This window comes from Syngnathus acus, chromosome 20, assembly GCF_901709675.1.
Source record: "Syngnathus acus chromosome 20, fSynAcu1.2, whole genome shotgun sequence".
Taxonomy (NCBI): domain Eukaryota; kingdom Metazoa; phylum Chordata; class Actinopteri; order Syngnathiformes; family Syngnathidae; genus Syngnathus; species Syngnathus acus.
In genome coordinates, this window is record NC_051104.1 from 2,146,401 (window position 1) to 2,158,815 (window position 12,415).

At 45.5% G+C, this 12,415-nt stretch overlaps 1 protein-coding gene across 1 annotated transcript in view; it reads right to left on the reverse strand.

Moving 5' to 3' along the window:
* Positions 1–8,459, reverse strand: part of pou6f2 (POU class 6 homeobox 2) — a 31,269-nt gene extending 22,810 nt beyond the window's left edge. Inside the window, exons 1-2 of the mRNA XM_037279946.1 lie at positions 8,268–8,459; positions 7,382–7,594 (exon numbers count right to left, since the gene is read on the reverse strand). Of these exons, the coding sequence (XP_037135841.1) occupies positions 7,382–7,577 (196 nt within the window). The 5' untranslated portion in view covers positions 7,578–7,594; positions 8,268–8,459. The remainder of the gene's footprint in view (positions 1–7,381; positions 7,595–8,267) is intronic.
* Between the last annotated feature and the right edge of the window lie 3,956 nt (positions 8,460–12,415).

Consider the following 12,415-nt stretch of genomic DNA (forward strand, 5'->3'; position numbering starts at 1 on the left):
TGTATTTAAATGCAACACGATCTCACGGCGCTGACATTTACCGCGCCGGCCGTATAAATTCTCGCTCATTGATCACCAAAGTGGCCACCGGAGAGCTACTTTGGATGCCTGTGCGTTAATGCGTGCGCGTGCGCGTCTTAATGCAGGCTGCCCCAAGGACTCGGGGTACAAAACAATTAGGCCGGATTTCATCAAGCAATCAGCACGACACCTTGTCTAATGCAGCCGCTCGCCGCATCGACGCTCTGAATCAAATGGGCGTTATTGAAAGCTTTGTGTCCAGGTTAGCTTTCGCCTGGCTGCATTTATGAATCAATTTCTACCCATAAAAGAAGCCGTAACACTTAAGCTATTTTAGTGGAAAGGCATTATGTAAGTTGTCAAATGTAGCCGAGCGAGAGAGCGGCGGAGCGAGCGAGGCCCGCTAATGATTGGCGGGCGGTCTGGCGGGCTATTCACGCCGGGCCCCATTTTGATAATGGCCCCTTTCAAAGTGGCCGGCTGAGCGCATGTGTTTGCTATTAGCAACTTGTCAATCATTGTCAGCTTTCGCGAAAACACAAACATATTCACACACGATCGGGCAACGGCGTGCGAATGCCGACATGAACGCAATTAAGGGGAATCACAAAGCCAACCAAGAGAAGCTAAATGTTTGCGGAGCGTCCGACGCTGATCCAAAAATAGTGAATAAGATCAAACGCGTCCTTTACTTTTGATTGCGGCCATTTTGTGTTGCTCTGCTGATGCATAAAGGATAAACATTCCGTCAATAGCGCAGACAAACGCCCCAGATTGTTCAGACATCGATTTTGAAAAGTTGATGCGATTGACCATAACGCAGAGTGGAAACAAGTTGGGGGGGTCGAAACTGGAGTTCGGACTTGGAGGTAAGGTCAGAGGTGATCTGGGTCAAGGTTACGGGTTCTGATTAGGGATGAGAAATTTGGGGCTGAAGGTCAGGAGTTGGACTTTTTTGATTCGTGTTCTTCAAGTGCACGTTACACTTGGTGGAAAGGGCGAGGTTGAGGGCGGGCGGAGGTGAGACTGATTGGACGAGGTAATGGCCGTCTCCTCCAAATGTAAACAGGAGACGATAGCAAGCCGCCCGCTGATGAGCCATCTGCACGTAAACGCCGCTGGCGGTGCCGGGAGAGCCACTTCACACTCCCGCCCGTCGGCCGGCGAGTGCTCTGGCTCGCCGCTCTTACCTGTCCCCCCCTCCCCTTGACGCCGGAGTGCAGACGGGAACAAGAGGCGCCCGAGCCCATCGCAAAGGTCAAAAAGGAGAGATGCTGTGATGGCGAGCGCAAGGAGGAGGGTGCGGCAGGAGCGTGGCTTCTCTTACTCTGGACACTTTGTGGACGAGCGCATCTGTTACAAAGCGTCCTCCTCATTCCCCAAGCAAAGTCAAGCTGATTAGCTGAGGTTGAATGAGGGAAATAACAATCCAAATGATGCTTCATCCTTTTAGGGCGAGATGAAGAGCGACTCTGGAGCGCCGTAAGCCTTTTAGGAGACGCCCGCTCCGCCGCCGTGCCGCCCTCCCTCCCTCCTTTCCTCCCTCAGCATTACTTAAATGCTATTTGCTGTAAATAGGATTCTGCTGCCCGCAGCCCTGCGCAGCCCTCCAGCAAAAAAAAGATGGCAGTGATAGCTCAGGACCACTACACTTAGTCTGCATAGAAAAAATAAATAAAAATATGGCCGAACACGTGCAATGAGTACTTTTCTTTGTTTTTAACCATAAAATAAGGCCTGGATATTTTGTTGATATTGGAAGATTATTTTCAATATTTGTGTGGGATTCATTAGAATTCTATCCATAAAAGCGACGCCTAAAAAAGGATATTGCTCATTCAATTTCTTCCTTTTTGTTTTAATTCATACAAAATGTATTCCCACACGGCTTGCAAAGTAAATAACATTAATAATTGAAATAATTAAATGTGGCTCTCCTGTGTGAAATATTTTTTGATTTGTTGAATTTTAATTGGAATATCAATTTTAAATGTATGTAATTTTATTACATATTTATTATATGATATATTTCTGCGAATTATTTTGTGGATTTCTTAATTGTAATTCTAGTCCTGAAAAAATGCTGCACATTTACACATCCATGACAAAAGTCATTTAAAGAGAAAAAATACTCAACTGGCTTTTTTCTAAACACCAATTTTGACGGTAATCTGCAAATTGTTGAACTTTGCGGCCTTGCAACGAGGACGGTAATACACACGACGTGGCGGACATGAGAGGCTCTTCGGCGTGACGAGCTTTTTCCCCATCAGCCGTACAATGATGTCATCGTTTACGTCTTCAATTCCGAACGAGAAAAAGAGGCCAAGGAGGACGGCTTGTCCCTAATCAAGCAGCCAGGCGAACGCCTCGGATCGCATCGACGCGAATGAACTTCATTGTGTCAAACGGCACGTTTCGGAGGCTCCTTTGTGCATCCGGTGGGACATTTTCAAGTCGCCAGCGGGGTGTGAGGGATCGTCCGCCGTCAAGTGCGCGCGCGTGTGCGGTGGTGGGCGAGACACCCACATGTCATGGCTGACACATCAGCCTGGGCCCCCTCCAGGCAATGCAGCCCTAATGCTGCCTATGTCCCACTTTCGAGCCCTTGTCCCTCAAAGCCCGCCCTCCTCCCCTTCCTACTCGCCCCCCCCTCCCCATTCATCCTTCTGTCGCAAGGCCTGTAATGACAATGGATCACTGCGGCGCGGCGCGATACCATCAGCTGATACAAACTGCTCCCATCTGCAACGGTGGAAGCGCCAAAGTCAAACATTTCTTCTTCTACACATCAAAACGCGGTTAAGGCGGCGCGTGGCGAGCCTCCCAGTGACGACTTGACAAACTTCGCCACGTCACAAAAGACGACACAAAAAACACAACATGGCACAGTTGTGAGGGGAAAAGGGCACTTTTTGTTTTTGGCTAACAATTAATCGGAAAATAACAAGCGGCTTCTTTCAATTGTTTTTAATAAACTTACCGTATTTTCCGGACTATAAGGCGCACCTTCAATGAATGGCCCATTTTAAAACTTTGTTCTTATATAAGGCGCACCGGACTATAAGGCGCACCATTAATGCATCATGTCAGATTTTTAATCCAAATCAAATCATTCTCCATTTTATCTTTTTTTATTTCAACTTCAGACGCAACAAATTACTTTATAATCACAAAATAGTGATCCATAGTCTTTTTGATTCATGATTCATAGTCTTCAGCGGGCCACTTATGATTGATTTCATGACACAATGCTTCGGGCCAGTTTAAATTTAGGAATTTGGTCCATATATAAGGCGCACCTGACTATAAGGCGCACTGTCGGCTTTTGAGAAAATTTTTGGTTTTTAGGTGCGCCTTATAGTCCGGAAAATACGGTAACTCCGATTGCATGAGCACAGCCGGCCAACTTTTGTTTGACTTTTGAGGCACATTTCCCCAAACTAATGTTTTAGAAATCTCGCCATCAAATTATTCTGCTGGCATAAACTAATGTGTATGTGTGTATGTGTATGCGCGAGCATGTGTGTAAATACTACCGCTTTGAAGCCCATAACTCTATTCTGGAGAAAAGCAGCATCAGGGTGTTATTCCACATCCTGAGATATAAAAGAGGGGAAACATAATAACTTCCCTGGATCTCACGCGCACGCACGCACACGCACTCACGCACACACACACACCCTCTCAGCGCTATTTGCACCCCGCCCGCCTCATCCACCATCCGCCCACTTCTCCCGCCTCAATCTTTGCTTTCAAAGGAAGCGAATCAGCCGGCGGGACAGAAGGTTACGCATTAGTACTGGTCATTGCTCAAAGAGCCGAGCTTATAAATAATAAAAGGCCGGTGAAGGACACGGGCCGTCGGGATGCGTCTCGGGTTCACGCCACACCAGTCAAATACCAGACGTGTCATTTCTCTACGCACCCCCCCCTGCCCGCCCCGCCTCTTGTGCGCACACCTGAAAAAAATAAGAAAACACGACTCCCGCCGCTTGGATTGCGACGGCGCCGCTTTGTTAGCGGCACATTAAAGGCTCGCCGGTATTGGATTAGCGAGCGCACGCTACACTGGTGTTCAAAATAAAACAACAAAAAAATGAATTAACATTGAAATTCAATTTACTTGCGACTTTCCTGACAAGGCAAAGACAAGTTTGTGCGCAAAGTCGACATGAAACGGGGCGACCTTGGCTCAAGAACATTTCGCGCTCGTTGTCGCGGCAAGGCGGACACGTTAGCGAGCGTGTGAGGCTATTAGCAAGCGTGAGACGCATTTGTCGGCATTAGCGAGTGTTTTGCATGCAATGACACTGCCAAACGCTCGTAATGAGGAAAGAAAGACTTGTCGCCGGCCTCCCTCTCCTCACCCGCCTTGATCCACTTTCATGAATGCTTTGTGCCACTATGACTTAACGTGATGAGGCCCGCTAAGCTGATTACGCACAGACAATAACAGCTCCTGCCTGCGTGTGCGTATTGGACAAGAAGTCCCAAAAAGCCGCCCGTACCGCTAACGTGCGTTTTGATCCGCATGACCTCCCGTGGCCGATCATTGCGATAAAAAGCCGCGGGTGGTCTTTCTGGGCGACCTTGAGCAAAAAGCGGCTCGTCTTTTTGCAGGGACTGGCATAAGTGCGGCCCATTTGGTGCCGACAGTAAGTGTGCCAAATGAGCGGTGCTGTCCTTCCCGGCCCGGCCGGCTTTTGACAACGTGATGATCGAAGCGTCACATCCTCGCCAGACTAAATGCAAACTGACAAGAGATGAGCCTGCGCTCGGCCAATACAATGCGGAATTGTGCTCTGAGTGTCTTATTATCTTGTCGGCTGATGTCTGTAGGAGGCAGATTTGACTTGAGGAGTGAAGACAGAAGCTGCAACACACATCACAAAAAAAAAAACACACGCACACAACAAATGTCTGCTCTCTGACTAACAACAGCTTTCCACACCTAATGTCCAGCACTTGTGCTCGGGAATAAAATGCAAGGCGGCGGCGTGTTTGCGGTGCTTCATAGCGCCTGTTAGCTGAAGTGGAAGACTATTTGCACAGGCCAGCTTTTAGGAGGAGGAGGCGCTGGAGCGCTCACGCTTTCGGCAGGTTCACAATTTGTTGTCGGACAAACACGGCCTCGGCTGTCATCGCTGACGTCCGCTCGCTAGACTGACAACAACTGCAATCAGAAGAATCTAAAACAATTCTTTGTAAACTTTTTACACCAACTAGCACACCTGGAAAAAAAAATTGTCTCGCCAAGTACCGTTTAAAATAACCAGCATTAAAATACACGAGGATATTGTTGGCCATCTTTGTGGAATGACAAACTAGTTTCTAGTTAACTATTTTTAAGATATATTTAAACGAAGATGAATGGTCGCAATTTGGATTTGTACGGCCTAAATAGTCAAAAATGATAATTTGTGTTTTGGTATTGTTGGATTCGGTCCACAACAGTATCAAAATATGGGCCTTTTCTTGTCAGTGCGCCATGGCGGCCATTTTTTTGGCATGTGGAATAAGTGGCAATCTAGCATCATTGACTTGGTTGAAACATGTCATCCATGTGCCCTGAAGTGGAGCTGATCACCAAATTGAGTGCTTTAGCGGCACGCTATGGTCTTTTTCAACGTAGCATGTCGGCCATCTTTGTGGAGTTTGTTGTTGGTGGCAAAGCAGCAACATAGCGCAGGTTGAAGTTAGCTCAACAACGTAGAAGCTAATATCGTTAGCTAATATCACTTGGTGGAAGATTTGATGGGAATAAATTGTAATGAATTGAAATGAAGGTGAAATGTAGTTGACAAATGGACTTGATGAGCCTTAAAATCACCCGCTGAACCTGAAAAGCTTTGAAATATAACATCGCATAAAGTAATTTTTGTTTGTTTTTGGATGGCATGTCAGCCATGTTTGTTAGTGTGTCACATTATATAATTCTGTCATTTAAATAAAGTTGTATTGTATTGCATTCTATTTGTTGACTGGGCCTGACCCCAGGGAACATGTTTTTTTTTTTTTTTTTTGCTGTACTAGAATAAAATGGAATTGCACATCCACTATACTAAGTAGCAGTGGCGTAGGTGTAAGGATTTTTTTTTTTTTTTACACCAAGCATGCACACACAGCACAGAGCAGGAGTATCAAGTACAGTCAACAGAGCCTCAAGAGACACGATGGAAAAATATTTAACAATGATGACAGCAAATGTGCACAGAGACTAAAAAAAAAAAAAATGTTAGGAGAGTGATTATTTGTTGTAAGTTGCTCTATATTTTGCTCATGTTTCCTTTAATGTTAATAAGGAGACAATGTTATGCGGAGGTGTACTTGGAATAATTTTCTAGACAAACGACAGCATTTATAGACACGGCAGGGAGCCGGTGACAGAAAATAATTGAAAAGCAGTCTTGTAACTGCTGCTGTTGAGTGTAGTGTGTCAGCCTGCCGCTCAGAAAATTGGATCTCATAGCGCTTATTTGTATATTGCATTCACGTCAGTTATGTCAGAATAAGATTATTCTCTAGGATTATTTTTTTTTGTCTACAGGAAAATACAAATCTTGTAATAGTGTTCATCCATCTCTGCCTTTCCGGCTCACAGGTCAGGAAAAAAAAAGAAAGACGCGCCACAGCCAAGAGCGCTGCCACTGGGTGAGAGAAAAAAAAAAAAAAGGAACCACAACCACCGCTGCCGTCACCCACAACCCCCCCAATTCACACTCCAGCGCCTCTAAACAGCAACAATATCATAACCGGGGACCACGAAAAGTGTCGTCATTGGTTGCACGGCAAACAAACACTAAAAGTGGCTCAAGTATCAAGAAACACACAATCAAAAAAGAAGCACAGGAAATAAAGCGTGACTACGTTTGGAAGCAATATTTTGCTTCAGCTCTTTCGCCAACTCTCGTGTGAGTCGTGTCAAATTGCAAGTTTGGCAAATGATTTGACATGCGGGGCCTTTTGAAAACAAAAGTAAAATGTTAGAATATGAAAAAAAGAGTGACGGTTTGAAATAGAACAGCTGAAATAAAAATAAAATATAAGCACACACAAAGAAACCAATTGAAACAATAATCCTTTTTTTGGCAGTTTGGTTAACACGCAAAACAGGCCTTGAAGGAAGGCAGAAAAAAATAGCAGGCACAAGTAACAACAATTTGCATATAATTATGACTAAAATGGCCTCATTACTGTTCACATTGACTTTAAAGGCTTTTCATTTCAATGACTAATTATTTCATTTTGTCAATGAAGAAAAAAAAACAAGTTAATATGACAGCAACCACATCAAAGTAGCAAAGCACGACAAGAAAGTTGACTCGAGCACCAGATACGTCCGTGAACCGGTACTCACCGTACAGTTTGGCGGGAACGCCGTCCCGCTCGGGGCCGTCGGCGGGCGGGAGGGCCGTCTCCTCGTCGAGCTCGCTGTCGGGGCTGCCGGCCGCTCGCTCGTCCGGCCGCCCGCCGAGTTCCAAAGCGCTCATGTCGCCGCCGCTGCCGCCGCGCATGAGCGAGAGCAGCGGCTTGCTCAGCTGGCCCGTTAGCATCGGGTCCCCGGGAGGAGCTGCAGGGAGGCCAGGTGGGATGCGGAGGGAGGGGGGAAAAAAGAAAAATGCAGCCGTGGTTACAATGTGCTCGGGCGCTCGCCTTGACTACCTCACACTCGCTCTCTCCCTCTACCAGCATTCTCCCTTTCTATCCCCAGAACCCTCTCTCACCGCTCCCCCCCCTGCTCCCCCCTCCCTCCTTGGTTGCTTTTCAACCCAAAGTGATGCTGCGAAGTAGCGTTAGGACCTGACGCACGCTTCATTTTAGGCAGCAAACCTTCAAAACTGCACCTTTGCGGGCAGAAGCTCATCAAAGGCAACAGGAAACAAGAAGAAAAAATAACTGTGCAATCAGTCACTTTCAAATTGCAAAACAATTCCCCAAAATTCATCAATTGATCAAAAACTATTTCCCTTGTTCAATTCATTGTTTCCAAAGCGGGTTTAACTTCAAGTCTACCAGCTTTAGATTTTCAGTTTCTAATTAAGGAACACTCTCCAATTTTAGCCATCGCTTTGGATCCAAATGAGACAAATTCACTCTGGAAATTGACCAACATTTCTGAACAAAACACTATTTATGCATATTTTACTTTTTTTTCCATAAAGGGATAGAAATTAAAAAAAAAAAAATAGCAGAATAATATCTAGCCAAAAAGCCAACATCAACGCCATCATGCGCACCCTTACCTCAACAAAGCTCCTCACAAATCGATAATAATTCAGAAGACGAAGCTTCTCGGAGCTCCCCAAAGTTGAAATGGGTCAAACGTGAGGGGGCCGCGTTTGCCCGACGACCCGCTACGACCCGCTCGCCAGTAAGTTGGGAGCACGTGCACGGCCAGCGCAGCTTTCACGCTGAGGTGGCTTTCCAACGACGAGCGGCGGGGATGTCGCCGCCGCCTCCTCCCTCCCTCCCTAACCACCCTCCCTCCCTCCTCCCTCTATCTGTCTCTTCCGCCTTGTGTCTGGCCAGCCGAGAGCTCCTCAGACAGCGCTCACCCCACCTCAGGCTCCGAGATGCAGACGAGGAGCAGCGGGGCCGCGCTGGGCTTCCTTATTTCGGAATCAACCTAAATATGTCTGCGCAAAGGGCAGGTGACCAGTGTGCACACAAAGCAAGCAACAAACAACATTGCATTTGTTTGCCTGCACTCACATCTCTTCGTCAACTTTTTTTTTTTACAAGACCCTAATGATGATCACCACATTCCAAATGGAGCTTTTTTTTTTTTACCTTTTCCAAATTTGGTCATGTGTATCATTTGCCACCCCAGTGCCCCCACCCCTCCCTCGTCCCACAAATCTTCCGCCCTTTGGCCAGGAGTGCTTTGTCTTATCCCTGAGCTCCCACGCAGTCATGCAGATCAAAATGAGGCTAATTGCTAAGCTAATATTTAGCATGCTTGACTGACTTTCCTATGGTAATTCCATTAACATCCCTTTTATGAGCGATTTATATTGCGGGATTATCCCATTGTCCTTAACGACATTAGCGGCCCTCCCCGAGTGGGTAAATTAATAAACGCCTCGTTCGTGGATTCAATTAACGCAGCGATGAGATGCCGGGAGACACTTGCGCCCCGGCCCCTCACCGAATAGGATCACTTAGTTTATTAAAATCCACTCCCATTGAAATCGGCAACCAGAATCGAAAGGAAAATATTGACAATAAATTTCTGCATTCTGGAGGCATCGGATCTGGACTCGGTAATGGCCAAAAAAAAAAAAAATTACTCTGAGTGATCTGTACATCCCTAACAGGATTTCTCCAAAATGACTAACCAACATCTGATTCATTCTTTCGATTAACGCAGACGCTGAGAGATGTGTGGCCCTCCACCTTCACCCCTTACCACCACCACCATCTTCATCATCATCATCATCGCGCAACCTTGCAAGCCGGAGGAAGATTAGAGCCCCTGATCTCATTCCCGGCACTTGTTTGGAGTCTGTCAGGAAGAGGAATGCCGGCATTAGGGAGGTAGCGCCACACACTCGTGATATGATGAAATAAGGAGAAAAGGGGAAAGGAAGAAAGGAGAAAAAAAGACAGAGGGATGGACGGAGAGAACGCTGCTCTTCTCCAAAGTGTCACCAGCTTGTTTATTCTATTTTTCATCATAGCTGCCGGGCCAAAGATTCCCATTTTCTTTTATTCTTTTTTTTTTTTTGCCTCCCCCCTCCGACATACAAACACCTTCCACCAAGAAAAAAAACGCTCTCATTTTCTAGGTGCTGCAAAGTGGCACGGCCCAGTGCAAAAACGACATTGTGAAATTTCAGGGCCGCTGTCCCTCGCAGCCTTCAAGCAGCCAACAGACTGTGAAGAATAAATAATAAAAAGTTATTGATTATTTTGATGACTGCAAGATTCAATTAGGTATTAATTTTGCCCTCCAGTGGACCTATCAAGGCGAGCGGGGGGGGGAATGCAGAAGGGAAAATCTACTTTGATGGCCCACATTTAATCGAAGCGCACTCCGAAAATCAAATGGGACACAACGCGTGTTGACTAGTGACATTGTTACCAGACACGCCAGTATTGAACAGCCGCCACAACATCAACTCTTTCCATTGATTAACATTTTCATAGATGATCATATGTCACGTCAAAAGGAGGTGGAGGGAGGGGACGCCCCATCAACACACAAGCGGGAGGGGGTAATTGGTGGGGTGACAAACTATCAATATGCCGCGTTGATACATCAAATATCAATCGCCATGTTATCTTCAGCCGGAAAGTATGAAAATGGCGAAGAAAGATAAAAAGATGATCAAATTTTTAGAACTTGACCTTCATGTTACCTCACATTTTTGAGCAATAAATCATTGCAAGTTCTTTCCGTTTCTGTTTGTGCATGACAGTTTTGCAATGACGCTGAGAAAAATAAAGTGCAGGTACACAAATAATATTGAGTTCCGTTTGGAAAATGAATGAATCTGTCAAGCGCCGCCTCCAAATGTCCTTCCTTTTGTCTCGTTGCTGTGCTGCGGAATGACAAAAGAATCTAAATTGACCTCAAAGGTCGCATTTAATTACTTTGGAGGCCTTTTTTTTGACAGCAACAACACAAAGTTGGCTGGCCAGGAGGTGAATCGATATCGAATTGGAGGAAGTATTGCGATAAATCGATTATTCAATATTTCTACCCATCCCGATCAAAAATTCAAGACGGCAACTGAAGCTGCCTCTCCTTTTCTCCACAAGCGGTAGCTGATGTGGTGAAGGACAAAGTTGATATTTTCTCTTCCATCACACTCATTAAAAGGTTCGACAGTTAGCGCCCCCCTCCAGCCCCACTTTTTCTCTCTCCGGCAAAACGCTCCCTGGTGGATGATTGGAGGGCGAGTGCAGGCTGAGTGTTATCAAAGTGCTGTATTAAAAGGAGCTCTTTGAAGCTCAATCGGCAGCGGCAGGTCCAGAACAGGGCGCAGCCTCTGATTGGTCAGGTGTAGCCTAGTTTTTTTTTTGTTTTTTTTATATACTTTTTTTTTTTTTTGCTCGATCGATGGACTGCACTGACATTCTGGAGGATCAAAGACTTCTGTGCCCTAATCTGACTCCTCCTATGAGGGGGGGGGGGCGGCAAGGGTTGTTTTTCTGCTTTTATTTTACCCTATGAAAAATACCCTATGAAGTAGATCTCGGACACTGCATTTATCAAGCCATAAATAATGCAAACGTCGACAGAGAATGGCATGCCGCACGGCGGGCACTGCGCCGGAGTGACACTACAGAGGACTCGCTGCCACTCAAAAGCGAGCGGCGCCGTCCTCGGGGACCCCCGCCATGCCGTAGCAAAAGGTGTGAAAATCTGATTTCCCAAAAAGGGATCGGTAATTCTCTCTGAGGGTGGAAGCCTCAATCAATAAATCATTGCTAAGTAGATTGTAAAATCCCCTTCTTGGTATCAGTGCATTAAGATTCTCCCGAGGGTGGACGAAGGGGAGAAAATGGCAGCGTGAGACAATCTCAATAAAGAGAAGGCAAATCGTACCGTTGCAATTCACTCGGAAGTTGGCCGGCAGCCGGCAGTGGCGAGAAAGAGCGACCCGAGAGGTGATGACAAGTTGTGGAATGCATTTGGGCCCCATTCCCAGTTCTGTGGGGTGCACTTTAAGCGGTCCGTTGGGTTATGCTGCAAATACACAGAAAACATTTAGTCCACAACAAAAGATTGAATGATTTTATCAATTAAATCAATTGTCCTGGCCGAGACAAACTCAGGTAGCTAGTTTGCAAAGGCAGTCTGAGATTTTGCTCCTCCACAAATACTTGTGCTCCCTCGCAACGAATGCAAAACATTTTTTTTCTTCTCCCATGTCATTTCAAGGGTTCCATAGTATGGCTCTTTTAGGGTACAATAAAAAAAAAAAAGGAGTCAAAATGGCTCCTGATAGGAACCAGTTTCACTTTAGAAAAACAACTAAAACCCTCATAGTACAATAACTTCCACACACAATTTATATTAATTAGTTGTTTTTATTTAAAATTAAATAATACTTACATTTAAATAACACTATTATGCATTTTTTAACAAACTCGGAAGAAAAATATTGTTAACACTTTTTAATTTAAACACCTCCATCGTTGACTAATGCTTGATACCTCATGCAATGACATTGAATTGTGACAATGTCATTATGGTAAACGAACATGCAGAAACTAATGGTGCACGTGCGCATGACGTTACCTGTTGTGACGCAGTTGAAAATTCTTCCGCATCTCTTCATCCTTTAAAATTCCCTTTTTGGCTAAACTAATATACTCTTGCAAAAAACTAACCAACCACGTAAAAATCTGACTAAAGTTATCACCAAAACTCATAGACGAA